Consider the following 19730-nt stretch of genomic DNA (forward strand, 5'->3'; position numbering starts at 1 on the left):
TAGTTGTTTTCTTTGTAATCCTTTATTTTTTTTTTTTATTTATTTTTTTTTTTTTTCTATATGTTTAAGTTCTTTGTTGTCTTGTATACCGTTCGTCAAGGGATCCACCTTGAACGAACGGATTAAAGTCAGGCATTTTTGTTAAATCTACTGCAGTCGAGTCCAGTATTGATGGTGCATCTCGGCAGTCGGCTGGCCTGGAACGGCTACTGGGACAGAAACTCCGGGAGAAATTAAACCTTGAATTTATAAAGAACACAAATAAGTTTCGGTTTATTCTTCTAAAATTTGCTATTTTAATTGGTTTGTTTTTGTTCTCCTTACCTGTTGCGGAGTTGTGACTGTTGTGGTGCATTCCGTATTGGCTGTTGACGGACTGATGATAATTGTGGGCAAGCGAATTGGAAACCGACGTAGCTGTCGGTCCGATTGGGCCGCTAACTTGGCCCATGGAATGCGACAAGTGCGGATGATGGCGGTTGTACGCCGAAATGTCGTAACCACCAGACATCCGACTCATACACGAGTAGCCGCCTGATGAGTGGACCGAATGAGCGGAATGATGGTCCCGCGGTTGCTGAGCTTGATGAGACGATTGTTGTTGCAATTGCTGCTGTTGCTGCTGTTGTTGCTGCTGGTGTTGAAGGCTACAACCGCTACCAGTACCGATTGGTGGGACGGCTCCAATGTGGCTCATCGCCGGAGTTACTGGGGTCATTGCGGCCGCCGCAACTGGACCCACGGCACCGTGTCCACCCGGATGGTGCCCCATGGCACCGAATCCGTTCATTGAATTCATTCCATTAAACGCGGAACTAGAAAATTATTAAGACAAACAGGAAATTAGAAAATTGAGCAGAACACATTAGCCAACTCTTATTTCATTAAATTACCTGTAGGTATCAGTCATCATGGTGGTGGCCAAAGATGAATAAATGCCACTGGGATAATTGGCGGAATGAGAAACACTGCGGGGCGAACTGGGAGGAGGTTCAACCACAGGGATCAGTTGCTGTTGTGGTTGTTGCTGTTGTGGTTGTTGCTGTTGTTGTTGTTGCTGCTGCTGCTGCTGCTGTTGTTGTTGTTGCTGCTGCTGCTGCTGGGCATTGACTTGATCCGGCTGTTGCGACGATGATTGCTGTTGTTCTGGTCCGCGCCGTTGATTCCGTAATTTCTCCTCACGACGCCATTTTGCACGTCGGTTGCTGAACCAAACCTACGATAACATCGTTCAAGTATCATTTAAAACCATCAGCCTTTGTTTTCTGGAGATCTGTCACACCTGGACGGTATAATTACAAAGTAACAATGCATACCTGAATTCGGGCTTCGGGCAGTCCAATTTTGGCAGCCAATCTCTCACGCGCGAAAACATCGGGATAATGAGTCCGTTCAAATTCTAGAATAGTACAGAAAAACGTTGTTAAGTTGGTGACATCGCGGAGGGGTGCGCGGAAAACCGGATTTGGAGAGGCGGCTTACCTTTCTCGAGGCTTTCGATCTGCTCGTTGGTGAAGGAGGTGCGGTTGCGCTGGAGTTTGCGCTTGAGTCGCAATCGGGCCTGGTCGTCGTCCGACGGTGTCGTCGTCGTCGGCGTGGGAGGAGCCGACCGGGAATTCTCTCCGGAACTAACGCCACCGTCTTCTGACATGACATCGTCAGCGCCTGCAAATGAGATAACAAAACACACATAAATACGTTGCGTCAAAGCCAATTTCAAAAGAGAGGAACAACAACAGTTTTTCTTCTCTTTTTACAGATAACGTCTGATTGGCCAAACGAGATTTGTTTGCCACGTCATAAATCACTGAGATGTTGTAACCCAATTCAAGAGAGAAAACGGAAGATCAAAGGAACGCGGCAAAAGAAATTCGAAAACAGCACGAAAACACAAGGATATCATGTAATGTACGTCCGTGGATATATTATCCGTAATCTAGACATTTTCATAGACTGCAACGGTATATATCATCATCATCTAAACCCTTCAAAACATCCTTTTTGGTTATTGTACGTTCCAGAATGAAAGATGAAAACAAAAAATAGGCGGGGGGGGATCGAATCGGGTAGACATCGCGTGGGTCGCAGCTTTTGCTTCACTATAATTTAAAGAGTTTTTTTTTTTTTCTTTTTAAAGCTTATCTCTGCCCGGCCAACGCTGGCCGGTGACAGCACAAAAGATGCTGCGCGTGTAAATAGGCAAAGAGAAGGGTGGAATTGGCTGTCGTGCCAGTCCATTTTGGCATTTCCCTTTTTCCGTGCAGCCATGCAGAAACACCGATAACCGCATTAAGTTAACTCCCGCTGTTGTCTGCCGCGTTAGAGCCGACGCCTTACCCCCCCCCCCCCCCAAAAAAAAAAAATTCCTCCTCCCATTTCCCACTTGTCTAGCCCGTAAGTCGCAAAGGGATTGATTTTTATACATCGCCTCATTTGGGCAAACTCTATTCCTATAGTTCACGCGGCTTTCCTTGTTAAACCCCCCCCAAAAAAAAAAAAAAAAAAAAAAAAAACGAAACAAAAACAGACGGCTGGCCTAGAACTGTGTAATCCCTGAACTAACTGGTGGGGATCGAAGCTCATCAGGCATCTTCTGAGCCAAAGAAAAATAACAAATAGAAAAGAGGAAGAAAAGAAAACAAAATATCAGAGGCGGAGGCTTTTGATCGATTAATAAGAGCGTTAATGACGTTATCAACGCCCCTACGAGTTGGTCACAGCGTCAAAAGCCTTCGCTCAAGGTAAAGATGGGAGGAGAGCCGGGGTATTAGGGTTTTGCGGGGTTCGTTCTAATCCATCACACACAGTCACGCCTGTTCTGAAATGCCTGCGATACGGAGAAAGTGGACACACGATTTCCAGGCACAACCCACGAACAGGAAAAACAACATAGACTTGATATTGGCAGACATCACTTGCCTCTCTGTTTCGAAAGGGAGTTCGATTTTGGGTAAACTAACCGAAAGGCAAAAATTACATTTGACGATGGAATCGGATTAATAACGTAAGATTGTATGGTTGCTCAGTTGTTGCACACGAACCCTTTTCGCATCGTTGCGGGTTCGTTGTGCGGATCGATTAGTTTCAACCTACGCGCTGCAAATCGAAAGCGGGCAGCTAACAGTTCAATGTCTCCCCCCCCCCCTCAGCACATTTAAATGTTCTTCGGGAAAATTGGGTGACACTAGAATGTCTAGACTACGTCGAGTTCAATAATGATACTATTCCCAGTCGATGCTGGCTGGATCAAGTCATTATGCAGTATGAGTGTTGGCATGACAACTATCATCCTCTCCCCTTCATTCTCTGTCGTTCCAACTGCAATTGGAAGTGCACAATTACTACACACACAGTACCTGGTTTGGACTGTGCGTATTTAAAACCAGTGTCGATCGATACACAATTTCAAATAGTACACACCTCGCTTTTTATGAGATATGTACGGACAAAAAAATAAATAAATAATAAAATTACCAACGAGATGTAAACATTAAGCGAAGCTACGTATAGCGTGCGGCATCGAAAGCAGTTGTTCGCAACGGGCAGCAGGACATTACAACGAACCAGTACAACAAGGGCCGGATGAAGAAGAAAAGAAGAAGAGATACGTGTACAGAGCATTACAGTTGCTGGCCTTGCCACCGCTGCTGAGCGTGTGGAGGGGGGGGGGGAGGGGATTATTTACACTCTGATGATTTCTTTTTAATCATCGAACATGCTGCGCTGGATCTAGAGAAGGGTAAGTTGTGATATGGCGCGCACACACAGTGTGTAATAAATATAAAAAAAAGGAAGGGAGAAGGATGAAAAAAAAAAAAAAAAAAGCTGCACACCAAGAGGGATCGCAAGTTCCGAAAAAGAAAGTCAGCAATAGTGATATTTTTTTTTAGGCAACAACAACAAATAAGAGAAGGAAAAAAAAAAAAAAAGAGGGCTCCGAACGTAACGTATAAAGTTGTAGGTTTTTGTTGCGTAACATTACTGATTGATGCATAATAATATGGCCCTGTTAGTTCACAAAAAAAAAAGTTGCCCCGTCAAGATTGGCACGTGACCGGGCCGTGTAAACTATTGGTTACACGCCCTTCGCTTTTTTGGATCGTTCTCCCCCTTTTTATTTACGTTTAAATTTTTTTTTTTTACAGTCCCGAGAGTTGGGTTATAACTCAATTGGGTGCCGTTTCTCACACGTTCGTTAGACGTGATGATGGTATCGTGAGATTTTGTGAATTACTAGGAGTTTACAACAATCACATTTGAAAATTGAAAGGTCATCGTGAAAAGAGAAAAAGAAAAAAGAAAATGGATGGAGCGCGTGTCGTCTAGTGTGACATTGCCGTCGCTTTGCACGCACAAGTACAAAAGGCGAGGAATAAAAGAAGAGCTGTTGATGCGAAGCATCAATTCAAGCATCACTGACGTTACCTGGGTGTGGTTAACTGATTGGGTTTCGAAGCGAAAAAGAGACTCGGAACACAGGACGGCTTTACAGCGCTATATTGTCTGTGCTGCTTTGCACGGCGTTTGCGGGATTTAAAAAAAAAAGAAAAAAGAAAAAATGCTAAATACCCAACTAGAGACTAGTGGGTGTCAATATCCAACTTAAACGCGCCCAACTGAAAATACGAAAAAAAAAAAAAAAAAAAAACGTTTTAAAAAACATGTTTGCTTTTTTTGTTGGCAGCACGTACTATCAAAGCACTAGTACAATTATTAACGAGCCTTTTCCTTTTTTTTTTTTTTTGCCCTTTAAACGTTAAAGATGTGAGTGCATTTCAAATGCCCTGGTAACGCTCCTACCGTTCTTTTTTTTTTTTTTACCTTTTCATCGAGAGGATCCTCATTCCTTTTATTCGATTTTATATTCAAATTTTTTGTAAAAAAATTGTGTTTGATCTTTCCGTTGGGTTCTAATACGGCGTAACGCACATTTTGTTGTTTTGCTACAAAAGAAAACGAATTTTCCACATTCTTGATTTACTCTTTCTGGAACTCTGCGAGCGGTGCTTTAGGGAAAAAAACAGGAATAAATAAAAAAGAGACTAGCATTCAAAAAAAAAAAAAAAAAAAATGAAGAAGCGGAGGCGCAATGTGGATGACACAAAAGCAGGGAATTATGAGCTATAGTGAACGGAGTTGCTGGCTGATTATTCGCGCATACATTCACCGAATATGGGGGAGAAGGGGGGAAAAAACGAGAGAGAAAGAGAGAGAGAGAGAGAAGAGGCTCATTAAGTCATTGGGGGGGTGCCAGGGGGTGCCATCGTTTGTGTCGTCGTCGTCGTCGTCGGGTGATGACAAATCGATTCGTTCCGGCCATTATGAAAATGCGACCGTTGATGACGCAACGGCTCCCCCCCCCCCCCCCACTTTTTTTTTTTTTTTTACTTCGATGTCTTTATTTATTTAAATATCTTGATTTACATTTTGACACTTCACAGTGTCAAAACAATTTGCATATGCAAGTTTGCGCGTATTAGACGTAAACCAATCCGCAATTGGCTGCACGCTGTTTCTAACGTCCATTATCTGAACTCCTACACTGTTTCCCTTTTTCTTTTTCGTGCTGGATAAAATACTGAAGATGTCGTGGCTTCGCAGAAAGCGATCCAACTTGCCTACAAGACTGAGCACAGAAGAAAGAAAAAAACAAACAAAAATAAGATGGATCGATATAACGACGACGACGATGGGGGGGGGGGTATGAAAGGCGTTAGGCGAGCGAAAATGGGCGGGTCACCTTGTCGTATACACACGCATATACTAGCTGATAGAGTGATATACAAGTTCTATATTATAATTTTTTTGTTTTCCATCGTTCGGCGAGAAGAAAATGTTATGGGGGGGGGGGGGGGACGTGCAGGAAGGCCTACAGAGTCGAGATGCTATGTTTTGTGTAACGCTACATCACATCGTTTGGTTTATCGTCGAACCCCATGCAGACGATAGACGAAAAAAAAAAAAAAAAAAAAAAAAAAAAAAAAAGGGAGGGGGGGGCGTTACCAATAATTCGATCGCATTAAGTCTGGCGTTCCTCTGATTTCAGCGGTAGCCGTGACGAACACGCGCGAATAATTGCGCCACCTCTGAACGCGCATAGCTTCACAAACAGGGGCTGATGCCTTGCAGGGCGAGGTTAAAGAGGAGGATTATATATCGCTTGAAAATTTAGTTGGATGTATAAAATAAAAATAAAAAAAAAAATATCCGCCGTGCGATTGAGACATTGCTAAAGAGGGTGGAATGACGGAGCGTGACGGCAATGTTCATTGTGAGAGCTCCCCCGTTCGCTTTAAGGCAACGCGTGTGTATATGCACGTATAGGCCTGGCTTGTAATACCACAGGCGTGAAGAGACGATTTCCATTGAAAAAAAAAAAAATATATATATATATATATATCCGTCACGCCATTTGCCTCCGTGCTAAAGGGTCCGACCCCGAGGGCATTTCAATTCGTTGCCGACACGCTCGACCGAGACAAATGGGAACGGCTCACGTCGAGTGGGGAAGTATTCAAAAGGTGGTGGATAGGCCTAGAGATACTCAAACGCGGTGTGATGTATTGCCTTGTACTGCAATAATGTGCTTTTGATGTTTGCATAGATAGAAAAATACAAATTCGGAAAAAATGATAGGGAGAATTCCCGTTTCTAATAAAAAAAAAAAAAAAAAAGGGATACGCATTTCCCCTGATGAACATTTCTGACTTGCTCTAAAACATCAAGTGAACATCACAAAACCTCGCTCGAGTGTGGACGTGTTTTGTGAAAAAAAAAAAAACAAACAGCCGGTGCCTGATGAGAGTGGATGATTAGAAAAACAAGAAATGGGAGCGAGTGGCTGTCGGTACTTGTCTAAAAACAGACAACTGGGGAAAGCGGGACAAAAGAGGGCCTCTTTTGTCTATTCTCTTGAATTTTGATCAGCGAAGCACAACAGACACTAGTGTATAGACGTACGCATAGAGAGAAATGCGTTGTATAACAACACTCGATGACACGGATCGTCAGCGATGAAAGAGCTCTCATCTCAATCACCCTTCTTCTTCTTTTTGCTGTTGGTTCAACTGCTGTTCAACAGCGATACTTCCTTATTGGAAACAGAAAGGGCTAAGGGCTTCCGAAAAAAAAAAAAAAGGGGGAGGAAACGTATACAGAAAAGAAAGGAAGAAGAGCGTATACTATCATAGTTTCTTTTTCTTTTCGAAACGAGTCAATTTCAGGAGTTGTCAGCGGGAGCGGATGGTGGATAGTAGAAGGTCGTGCGACCGGCACGCGGCCACGATCGTCCGCTTTTAATCGAAACGAATGTAACAGATCACCAATGAAATTGGAAGGGGAAAAAAAAAAATACTGTAGCCCCCTATGAGGGATCTTCTTTTGATATAGATGTGTGTGTGTGTGTGTAATAACAGCGGATAGATCCGAACATGTCGGGATTAAAAAATAAGAAATGAACAGTCGGTAAGACGAACTTTGCGAGATCAACGAATCAATCAAACGGGCAATGGTTTTGAGATGACGAGCTAGCGCGTTCATCGTCGATATCCACTTTCGATGATGAAAAATAAATTGGGGGGGGGGTGCACTTTTGCTGTTGCGGCGTTGCAATCGAGTGAATGGCGAAAGAAGAAATCGATCTTGATTGGTCAGTGAAAAGAAAAGCAAATCTCGTCGCATTCGAAATGTGGAAATCGTTTGACTGTCCAACTTTCGTTTCCTATAGACGAGGATCTTCCATGGCCCTTTACGGCTAACATCCGGCAACACCGTAACAGGAAGGAACTCGACTAGAGCCTTACGTAGTAAACTACTGGAACGTAAGTGAGGGACGAATAAACGTAAACTTCGATCGGAAAAAAAAAGAAGAGGAAAAAGGTCAGATTTAAGATGCTCGAGCTTCTCTTCGTAAGCGGCTCTATCAACTTTTAGTTGTACGATCATCTTCTTTTATGTCTTAACTCTCGATCCGTTTTTTTTTTCCCGCGCGACGACAATCCAAAACGAGACGAGTCGTATCCTCTTTTTAGAAAGCGTAACTCAAGTGAAGCGAAAAACGTTGAACAGCGAAAAGGCAATGAAAAACCATCTACAAATACATACACACCGTGTGTCTTATGTTTCACTTGAGATTGAGTGTCGTGATGGAGGCAACAGGTGAGGAATGGTCCATCGCATTTCATTCCCTTTTCTTGTCTATGTAGACACATATACCTGCCTTTTTTTTTTTCAAATCTAATAATATACCGTATAACCTCAAGTTTTAGAGATGGGCTCCGGCCATCTTCGGGGAAGAGGGGGGAAAAGAAAATACGTTGAAGAAATGCTTACCTTTCTTGTGGTTATAAGATCCGTCGTTGCTGGATATTTGATGACACAGCGGGGTCTGATCCGGGCTCGTCGCTCCGGGCAGCGGAGTGTAAGGTGGACTACCGGCTCCTACACCGGTGGTTAAGCCCAAACCGGCGCCATTTCCATTAGGATACCTGATGATGTGAAACACAAGAGCATTTGAAATTTGGCGCTTTTTTTTTTTTTTTTTTTTTTTTTGGAAAAATTAATTATTATTTTTATTTTTATTTTTATTTTTTTTAACCAGGTGTTTGTGTTGGTTCGCGGCCATTGCGATTGGCCGTTAAGCATGCGGAGCTTATCGTAGACGGAATCCGGTGAAGGGATGGCAACGTGCTGGTGCGGATGTTGGTGCTGCTGCTGGTGTTCCTTCTGCGCCGCCAGGTTACGTAATACACGGTTGATGGACGAAACCTGTCGGTGATTTTATTTTTAAGAAAGAAATAAAATGATGAGTTATGCTACTCTTTTTTTTTTTTTTCAATAGCCATCGACTTTTCTTTAAAATTTGTACTCGCCGCCAGAAGTTTTTTTTTTTTTTTTGTTCAAGAAAGAAAAATCGACTTTTCTTATTTGATTTTTATTTCTTTCTATTCCCCCTCCCTTTTTTTTTTTTGGCTTTTGTAGTGGCTCCACACCATCGTCTTACTGTTACACAAGAAATATATGTATAAAAAAAAAGGGGGGGAGAGACTTGGCATTATCCCGGAATCGGATGTATAAAAAAAGGAGGGGGGGGGAGGTAGAATGTTCATCGTTCCCGACATGTTTCTTGTGCCTCCCTTTCTATTCAGCCATAGGCCTAGACGCTCTATTCGCAGAATAGAAAAAGATAGGCCATTAGGTCATAGTGAAGAGGACCTTCCCACGGTCCTCGCAAAGAGTCAATGGGTGAACAAAAAAAAAAGAAAGATGCGAACCTACAAGCAGCTAGCCGCTTACATAGCGAATAAGAGGGAAAATAGCCAAAGGACCACATACAGCGTTTGTATCACAATTGCGTCTTTTTTTTTTTTCTTATTTCCCCCCTCCAAAAATGCATTTTGCTTCCGTCTAGTAGCACATCATCATCGTGTTATGTACAACATCGTCAATGGCTTTTGCAAAATAAACGTGTACACACACAAAACTCTCTTTTTCAAATAACGGCTCTTTTTTGTGTGTGTGTGTGTGTGTGTGTGTGTGTGTGTTCCGTTTTTCGGGATTGTTAAAGAGGGGCCGCACCGACTCCACCTCTTTTTGTTGATGCCATTGACATGAGGTCGAGACCCCCGGTGGACATCGCGCAAGTCCGGCAAACAAATAGATTTTTTTTTTTTTCTAATTTATTTTTGAAAAAAAAAAAAATAAAACCGTCGCTTTTTGCCTTTAGCAGGTCGGGAGTTTCAGCTCCAATTGTAAAACTGTTCAATATATAAAGAGCTTTCTCGTTTATAGAGGGCATGTACGCAGTGTTTGGCAAATTGTTCCATACGGAGGGAGAGAGTCGGGTCGACGCTAAGAGATTCACCCGAACCATTTCTTTTCTATTTTGTAACAAAACAAGAAGCTAAACAACATGGGCGGTTGTCCGGCTTCGTCTGTTGACAAAAGAGACAAATCTTTTTTTTTTTTTTTCGGGGAGGGGTTTCTACTTGAATTCAGAAATTTCGCTTAACTGTTTTGAAGGTACGCACAGAGAGAGGAACGAGCTTTTTACGCAAAAATGGTGTTCTTGATTTTTTGGTGAACGCTGGATGCCGCCAGTGCCGTGGGAGTTGATGCCCACAAAGATGCCATCACATCAATCCATTGTGTGCGTTTACAGTACGAAAGTACAACCCCCAGATGAAAGAACAAAATCGGACAGGACAAAAGAGAAGCTCGGCAGGATTCCTGTGCATACATTGCAAAGGGCTAAAAAGAAGAAGAAGAAAAAAAAAAAATCCCTAAACGATGGATACGTCACAATACAAAACAGAATGTTCACAACCAGGAAAAAAAAAATCACACGGCAAAAAAAAAAAAAAAAAGGAGAGATGAATGAAGAAAAAAAAAATAAGAGAGCCTTTTGTACAAGGAGAGGGGAGAATTTGAACCCAGGATTCTAGAATAGAAACGCCGCGGTAATGTTACATAACCAGGGGGTCCAAGTCACATCATATCGACGATGTTTTTCTAAAGGGACAATATGCTGCGAATGCCTACCGGCTTTTAACTCTCTATTGACTCGATAATTCTAGGCTAGCTTTTCATCTAATGACGGTGTCGTCCTAGCGTTCCACAACGCAGTGTGTCGTCCTATTGGGCTCATTCCTCTTTCGGTTCTCTTTTCAATGTTATTCTCATTTTTTTTTTTTTAAAGGGGAAATATTACAATGTGTTGAATTGAACGCGCATCAATGAATGACGCAAAAAAGAAATGGACTATGCGCAAAAGAGGTGGGAAGGGGTTGGATTTGGAACACAAGTCGTCTGTTTTTTTTTTCATTATCTATCTGGTGGGAAAGGGTGGACGGGTTACGCCTCACGGCCCGTCCCCTTTCCACCCAAAAGCTTTTGTCCGGCTTCCTTGACGAGCCCGTCTCATATATATATATATCCATACACAAGAGCTAGGGAGAAGAATAATAACAACGTCGACTCCAATCTCGCCAGACACGACACTTGGACTGAGCATCACAAACCCTTTCATGCCTCTGTCTTTTTTTTTTTTAGCTTCTGAATTGGGAATTGGAAACAGTTGTGATTTTATTCTTGGCTTCTATGGACGATCGATAATTGCACTGCCCTTCTTGAAGAACTCGAACCCCCTTTTTTTTTCTAGCAACTTTCCCTGGAACTCTAAAAAAAAAATACTTGTGAAAAGTTACGAGTTTCAACGTGTTTCTTTTTGGGTTGAAAATCAACTGACGGCACGCCTTAAAGTTTCAATTCCTCGGCGCCCTTAGCGCACGGCCAATTAGTTCCATAACTTACACACGACGACGCAATACTGTCGATAAAACAAAGGTGATGAACGGCACCAAAAAAAAAAAAACGGAATCCGACATTCTGACGATACGTTATAAACGAGATTGTTCTTCAAGTGAATCGCTAGTCGAATGCTTTCAAGTAGCATACTTTCCCTCACGTATGCAGCGGACGTGTATAATAACCAGACTGCCGCTTAGCTCTACGATATGAAATTCCTAAAGCAATATGCGCCCTGGCAGCCCCCCGGAAAATGTTATAAAGATCAGTGGCCCGCAGATTGGATGCCCCATCGGCTAGCCGAACAATATTATTAAAACGTAGGCACGTCCCTTTCTCGGTATGTTAGATCTGCTATGCAATATCTACTTACTATTGCTTCGTAAAGATTAAAAAGAAAGATGCGAAATTCAGTTGAAAATATAAATTTAGGTAAAAAAGAACTTACGCTGGGGATGTTGTCGTTATTGCAGATGGCCTCCTGGAGTAGGCGGTCGCGGATTTCCCAGGCGAAGATGGACGGGCATTCGCGCTTGAATTGCGAAATCTTGCTGACGACGTCGTTGGTAGCCACGCGAGGCTTGGAGCCGCCGATAGCTCGCGGCCGGATCGATCCCGTCTCGTAATACCTAAACACACAATTGAACGTTAAAGAAAAATGGCAACGAAAGTTCCAAATTTGTTTACCTTCCGAGTATTTTCGAGACGCATCCGTTGGAGACTTGGAGGATGCGCGAAATGTCGCACGGTCGGGCACCGGAATGGGCCAACTCGACAATCTTTTGACGCGTCTGGTCGGGTAGAGGCCGGCCGCTAACGAACACACCGCCTAGTTGGTTCACACCACTATGACCTATGGTATTGACGGTACGTATTCATGCAACATTGTCATCGAAACAGCCACAAAAAGGAAGAAATGAAGAGAAAGTAACAACCAAAAAAGCAGAGAGGAAAAAAACGTCTAAAAAGAGAAAACATGTTGCAAAAACAATCAGATGAAAAAGGGGAACATTTACTGAAACCATTGTCCTTTTGCTATCACTTTGCATTTTTAATTGACGTCTCTGTCTCATTCACGGTATACAAAAAAAAAATCACTGGTCAATTTTCTAAATTGAGTCACGTTACTAACATCCTACCCTTACAAGAACTGACTGACAACTGACCACTGGCCTACCCAATTAGTCCTTTCCAATGAGTCATCAAAATGGCGATGGACAAACAAAGAAAAATTGCGCGTTTAACTAAAAGCGAGGGGAAGGGTGATGAAAACAAGTTCAGGCTTGTCCATTTTGACACAAAAATGGAGTAGCACAAATATCTTGATGAGTCATATCCGATAGTATTTTCATACTGAAAAAGTTTTCGACGAGGAAAACTAATAAAAAAGGACTTCCATTCTTTGATCTTTTCGATACGTCGCTATTGCTTGATGCAGCCGATAACATCACGTTGAAACGACGTGACAAACTCGAATCAAAAACTGTACACAGAACTTGGGTGACTTAGTGGGGGGGGACAACTCGATTGCCTGCGAGGACTGAACCGAAACTATGGCTGAAACTGATATATATGAAGCTGAACTCAATAGAAAGAGATAACGAGAGGAAATCAAAACGATAGTTGGAGAGTATGGAGGAATCAGTGGCCAACAACAGTTTTCAAGTACAGGCCGAATCAAGTCCAGCCGATATTAGAAAACGGTCGAGTGGCGGAACAAAGCAGGCGGAAACGAAGGACGATGAACGTTGCCAAGCAACGGGGGGAGAAGACGCTTGCACGCAGCTTCCGACAAGCAGTCCTTCAAACTCAAAGATTCTGATATTACCATTTTTGTAATTCTATTTATAGGTATGAAAATGATATCAAAAGCCCAAATTCGGAAAGTATTTTGGATTGGGTGGCCAAACTTTTGACGAGACGTTCCCCTTTTATTCTAATAGTATGGAAACATGTTGACATCCTCATCAAAGTTAAACGTTTGCTATATTTTTGTACTTGATATATGACGTGGACGTAAAGCTATTAAACTGTGTAACGAAACGTAGTAAAGCACCCGCGCTTGTTTTGCTTGATTTACTGTAGGACATACGCAACGTGCTGTTGCATTTTTAGAATAAAACGGTTTGGCCCCATACAAGAAAAAATGTCCGAAAATAGGACTTGGCTTTCCTTACTAGAACGGAGAAGAAAAGAGTAAAACAAAATAAAAAGACATAAAAAAATGAAGAAACGAAATACGGTGAATAACAACCAAGAAGAGTGCGAAAATGAAAAAGAAGAAGAAGAAGAAGGTTGTGACGACACGAGTAAAGGTAAATCGAACGATGAACTTACTGTCCATCATGGCTCCGATGTCCAGTCCGAAATCTTCCCTATGATAAAAAGAATAAATAAATAAAATTAGATCGTGCACGTTCAGAAATGGATCAGGTAGTTATGTGTGCCATCTGACAAAAGAAAAACACCAATTGATGCACAAAAAATGATTTGACATCATAACGCTAAGAGGAGACAACGTAAGCCGACACCCTAAAATTATCAATGTCTTTTGAAAAACAGGACACAGTTATAGAGGGGGTTGTAAGTTTACACATGTCGTGTTATTTGTTTAAAAAAAAAAAAAAAAAAGAAAAAAGGGGGATGTGTGTGTGTGATTTATGACATAATCCTGTCCCCTCCCTCTTGTCGAACCACTTCTTCTATTTTCACTATAGTTCAGCTGCTTCTGTTGTACAAAGATATAGGAGGGTGGCCGGGGCTTCGGTTTGCCACCGCCGCCGCCCCGTTTTTTTTTTTTTTTCTCCTTTTACAACGTCAAATGTTGGCAATGCATCCCCTAAATACACGGTAGGCAGAAAAGGCTCTATGTTCAAGTACATACGTACATACAAGAAAAGAATTAGGGGGAGGAGCGTTGAACGCTGTATGAAATCATAATCGGTCGGTCCCCGCGAGCCGGCAGCCATTTGTTTGGCACCCCGAGTGGGTACTTGAAAGTCGAGGTCCTCGACAACAGATAACAGCAACAACAAGAGAATATATATTTATTTTTTTTTTAGCAATTCTCTCCCCCCCCCCCTTCTATTAAAATTTTGTTCGATTATTTTTTTGAACGCGCGCCGTGTTAACGTCATCATCGAACCCCTTTCCTGTCTTAAATGCGTCTATAAATTTATGGCGAAACACAATCAATAACGGGGACACGTGTTAAACAAATCATCAACTCAAACTAACAAATAAAAACAAAACATTTTCATTAATTACGAACGTCATCACATTTACCGATGGACGCCAATGATTGGGATAAAATGAGACATTAGAAGAATAAGCTTCGATGCTGTTCCTATTGTTGTTACATGCTGATATGTACAAGAGGAGAAGGAGGGGATGTATGGGGAAAGAAAAGACTGAATGAAGAGGGGAGTTTTGATCATAGCAGCGGGATGTCCCGGCGGTTGGATGCCCTTGTTGCTGGTCCGCCGTGAACAGCGAACATTGATCGATTGAATTGCTATCTATCTATCAATCAAAAACGCAGAAAATATCGGAGGCTCTCGTGTTGTACGGATAAATAATATACGTCCAGGCACACTGTACGTGTACGCTAAAAATAAGAGTTCATTCTAGGCCTTGTGTGTTATAGCGGCAACAGTCGATTGCGTATAGCGTATACATGTACGTACGTTGTGAGTGTGTACACACACACATTGACTATGCATTTGTGAGATGTAGAAGGACTTTTTGTACATATAATGTAGAGGAATATATAAGAAAAGGGAGGGTATAAATGAACAGAGTGATCTCAATGCCCCAATATCCTCACCATTTTTCCGGCTTTCCCCCCTCGTCCCTTTTTTTTTTTTTGAAATAATTTCTCTTTTTCCAGGAAAACTTTTTTTTTTCTTTTCATTTTTCTCAGCCATAGCCAACGCAGTTCTTAAAGAGGAGGAGCTGATGGAACGGTCCTTTGGGCCTCTTTTTTTTGTGTGTGTGTACTTATCTCTCCGTTCACGGAGGGGGGTCCCTTCAATTGACGTTTTTTCAGGGGCCCTTCACGCTGCATTCGCCTTAGTTGTAAGCTACCGGTAACCGATGGGGCTGTAACAGCCATTAGTAACGCCATTACACGGCCACAGGCTAATCGACATGAGAGGTGTGTGCACTATGCGATGTAAAAAGGAAGTCAGCTTTCCTCTCTGGCCTTTGCACATGAAGTGATTTTGATTTATCATTCGCGTTCGTTTAATAAAAAAAAAAAAAAATTGCGTGATGCTGCACAAGTACGTTTTGCATTGAACGCAGACACGCAACGAGTTTCTGTGGAAAATAAAATAAAGGTAAATAGGCCTCAGTCTAGCGGTGCACAAATTTGCTTCCGTTGAAGACCTACAGTTTTTGTTTTATCCCTTTTCTCGTGCGTTTTCACGAAAATTTAACATTCGTCTCGACTTTGGTTTATTTTCCACTATCTGTCACCTTTGTTTTGAAAAATAAGGAGCCCGAAGAGAAATCTTGTTTAGTTAATAAACAAAGTCTGCATTTCATTCGATGTGTGGAAAAAATCTCGGCCGTCTTGAGGGCCTCAGGTCTCAACTTGAATGAACGCAAATCAGCCGTAGGTGTTAAAACATTTCGCTTCCGTTCACACTCGTAATTGGATTGGCTATGCACGGATAGAGTTTGTGTTACATTGACCATTGGCTGTAACACGGAAACAACGTGGGGGGATAAAAAAAAAAATAATATTGTGCGGCCGGCTTACGTGTCTATTGTTTTGGTTCACGCGCTTGGTCAACGCGTCATCGCTATCATCACGCTACGTTGATCGTATTTAAAATGAACAGTTCCACGCTGAGCGCACTAAAGGTTTCATCGTCGACTACTGTATTGTTCTTGCCACCTTCTCAAATATTTTTTTTTCAATTTTTCATTGCGCTTCTTCCGACCTTTAACCTCGTCATCTCTATAGCCTTGTCGACCGTTGTGTAATTGTGTATAAGCCTCTAACTGCAAACGTATTTTCCCGCCCTGAATTTCTTTTTTTTTTTTTACGACTGAGAGAGGATAACGAGATTTGTTGGTGATTTCAGTTTGGGGTTTCTAACTTGTAAGATTTTTTTGTTTTTGTTTTTTTTCGGGCAAAAGAAAATCTGTGTTTTTCAAGTGAGTGAGTCTTGCAATATCGATCGTGATTGCTTAGACGTATATGCGCTGTGAAAAAAGAATTAAAGGTTTCCTTTTCCGATGTCTCATGGCGTGCGCGTTTCTATCCTTTTTTTCTTTTTCTTGTTGTATGTTCTTAACTTCCTTATCGTCAACTCGGTTTATCATTAGGCCCCTCTATATCGGTCCTATTAGCCTCAAAATGCAATGGAGAAAAGACGGGGTCATGAGGGGCATTCCGTTCCGTGCCACTAAACTTCTTTTCTTATACATAAAATTACGTACGGGTCGCTTGCTTGAAGCGTGGCCAAAAAAAAAAAAAAAAAGAAGTAGAAGAAAAAAAAAGGATAAACGACATCAACGTGAAAGTGCAATGCCAACGTTATTGAGCTAAGGCCGTCGGTAATTTTCGAAGAGGGCAGTCGATGCTGCAATCGCTGGGGGATAAAATCGAAAAAAAAAACAAAAAAACAAATGAATTGCATATTTTTTAAATCAAAATTCAGAGAAAGATTTCCTATATCCGACGTTTAAGTGGGCGAAGAAAAGAGACGGACTATTTAAAAATGCGTGGAGATTTTCTGCGGCTGGGTGCCGACTAACAGAGAAGAAAGAAATCCATGGGATCAGCTTAATTTTGTTTTCGTATTTTCTGTCTATTCTTTTTTTTTTTTCTTTCGTATCTTTCTTATTATAAATACCTGCAAGACCTTTGTATAGAACTATCCATTTCTCGGCCCTCTGTCCCATACATTCACAGACGGCCGCCGCCGCCGCCCATTTAGTTTCCCTTTGGTATTTGTTTGTTGCTGTGTAGATATATATTTAAAAAAGAAAATGCATTCGACCAAATTGAATTTCTATTGGATCAGGCACGCAGAAGAAGAAGAAAAAAAAAGATCATCTAAAGAAGATGGGCTAGTTTTTTTGGGTTTTTTTTCAAATCATTTTTTCGTTTAAATTGTTGTGTGTATTTATCTTGTATGGAGTGGTGGTAATAGATTGTTATATACCGCCGCAATGTCGTTGGGTTTGATGGCTAGGCTTCGCGTTATAACGACCGTGTCGAATCAATTATTGACGCTGGTTCTTAAAACGTTGATTTCCTGTCGTGTTGAGACCTGTTTACCTTCCCATTTTTTTTTACCAAACAACATTCGGGCCTAGAACTGTCACGCATTTCCTGATCTAAGCATCTCACGTTAACTACGCAATTCAAAACAGATGAATTTTGAAAGTTTGGTCCTCTAAATTTCGGATGCATAACGATGGCCTAGCGTTGAATATCCTTCAAGTTCTTCATCGCTTCCAATGTCTTATTACACCCACTTGAATGGGGATGACGTAGAACTTTGAAAATCAAGACGGGAAATGACTTACCGGTTCAGCGTGATGCAATGGACGGTGTCGAACTTTAAATCTCCGTCACGCCGGTATTTTTTTTTTTCTTCAATTATATACGAAAAGGATACCCTGGATGCCTCACACAAGTGTCGAAAAATCACGAACCGAACTAAAGACCGGGTAGAGGGGGGGGGGGCGCGTTTAACACAGCGAGGTACAGAACACAACAGTCGATTCCACGCGGAGATGATTCGATTGATTTTCGAAACTAATAAAAACTGATGACAAACAACAAAACTGAAAGTCTTAAAAATGTGGATTGCGTTCCTTTTTTCTTTTTTTTTTTTTCCGTAGAGCCGGAATGATGGGACGAAGGGAACGTGTTGTGACCGATTCACTTCCTCCGACTGGAGTGAGTGGTTCTTCAGCACCGTGTCCAAATGGCTTTCGCACTCCGCCTCGCACGTATTTGTTCTCTCTCTCTCTCTGTCTCTTAGGAGTCTCTCAGCTGTGTGTGTGTGCTGTCTTTCTACTGCACTCGTCGACGTTCCAGCCACGAGCCTATCCGGATGGGTCAGCTTACAAGTTGTCGCTCTCTCTCTCTCTCTCTCTCTCTCTCTCTCTCTATTTTTCCTTTTTCCATATTTGTGTGTGTGTGTTTGTGTGTATATTGTCCTGCTGTACACTCTGTGTACATGTTGAAGAAGCCTAAAAGAAAGGGGCGGTGCTTTCCGGCTTGGCTATCGACCCGGCGGAAGCCAATCAGAGAGCTTCGAGGCAAACCTTCAACCCGAATCCTGGGCTCGCCCGTGAACGGTGATGCCGACTTTGGTCGGAGCTAAGAGAGTTACGCTCCGCCCTTCTTCTTTCACCGCTCTCTCTCTCTCTTTGTGTCACGTCCCATTAGCTGTTGTGTGTAGCTAACTAAACTTCTTTTTTTTTTTGTCAAAAACTTTTGATGGTTGAACTGAAACGTAAATGAAAACGTTTGTTTCCTATTTTAATTACATTGTTTTCTAGCTTAAATTAAAAGGGCGTGTTTGATAGTGATGCGCTTTTCATTTCTTTAAAAGTGGCCCATCGCATTGTTTGCTGTACATCAACACCGATAATAACGAGCGCTTGTCTGTGTATATAATCATCGCGTGGTTTTTGTGGTTTCATCAAAAAAAAAAAAAATATATTCTCTTTTGATTCGGGTGTCTACTATTACCGGTAATGATAGGTTATTTTCTATACCAGGCGCTATACCGCCCCTTCTCGTCGTCAATGCGCCGTGTCAAGCAGAGGGTATTTTTTTTTTTATTTCTTTTATTCCATGAAAAAAAAAAAAAAAAAAAAAACATATCTCCCCTCTAACCAACCGGTGTTCCAGGCCCGAAAAAAAAAACGTGAACAATCGTACCAGTATAGATTATCATGCATCTTACCTATACGTATACGTGTGTCGTGTATGTGTGTACGTATAAAAGAAAAGACTGGGCTTGTTATATCGCTACTTGTGTATGCGGCACTTTGGCTGTGCGCGCGCTGTGGATTGTTGTCGAAACAAGCGGTCGGTACTATATATACCCAGATTAGCACCCCCATTTTTATTTTTTATTATTATATTTCTTGTTGTTGCTGTTTTCTCTCTCTCTCCCTCCCTGTTAGTTATCGTCCTCTTATAAAAGGGGAGCGCAAAAAAAAAAAAAAAAAAAGAGTGGCAGATAAACAAACCAGAAACAGCATTGATTTTCATTTGTGTATTGCATTCAAATAGAAATGTAGCTCATAGTTTGTTTGTTTTTTTTTGGCTGTTGTTGGAGAACAACAACAAATGTGGACTGTCTGTTAGGAGATGGCAATGTAGTAGACCTATATATGGTTCAAATTTCTTCCCCTCCTGTGTTAGTTCTCGTTGACACCCGTCAAAT

At 41.8% G+C, this 19730-nt stretch overlaps 1 protein-coding gene across 1 annotated transcript; it reads right to left on the reverse strand.

Annotated features, from left to right (window-relative positions):
- Positions 1–59: 59 nt before the first annotated feature.
- LOC130704221 (alpha-protein kinase 1-like) lies at positions 60–18270 on the reverse strand. Its single transcript, XM_057525689.2, has 11 exons — positions 17851–18270; positions 13642–13679; positions 11992–12157; positions 11753–11933; positions 8597–8766; positions 8332–8486; positions 1483–1665; positions 1317–1399; positions 894–1216; positions 325–815; positions 60–239 (listed from the first exon to the last, which is right to left on the reverse strand). Exons 2-11 carry the CDS (start codon positions 13649–13651, stop codon positions 148–150), a joined length of 1854 nt encoding a protein of 617 aa, XP_057381672.1. The 5' UTR covers positions 13652–13679; positions 17851–18270; the 3' UTR covers positions 60–147.
- Positions 18271–19730: the final 1460 nt, after the last annotated feature.

Source organism: Daphnia carinata, chromosome 8 (genome assembly GCF_022539665.2).
Source record: "Daphnia carinata strain CSIRO-1 chromosome 8, CSIRO_AGI_Dcar_HiC_V3, whole genome shotgun sequence".
In the NCBI taxonomy this organism is placed as follows: domain Eukaryota; kingdom Metazoa; phylum Arthropoda; class Branchiopoda; order Diplostraca; family Daphniidae; genus Daphnia; species Daphnia carinata.

Excerpts from the sequence above, each read along its gene's own strand:
- LOC130704221 (XM_057525689.2), bottom strand. Across the intron at positions 11,934-11,991 it reads GTCTCGAAAATACTCGGAAG|GTATTACGAGACGGGATCGA; the intron begins GTAAACAAATTT and ends TTGTGTGTTTAG. Across the intron at positions 1,217-1,316 it reads TGCCCGAAGCCCGAATTCAG|GTTTGGTTCAGCAACCGACG; the intron begins GTATGCATTGTT and ends ATGTTATCGTAG.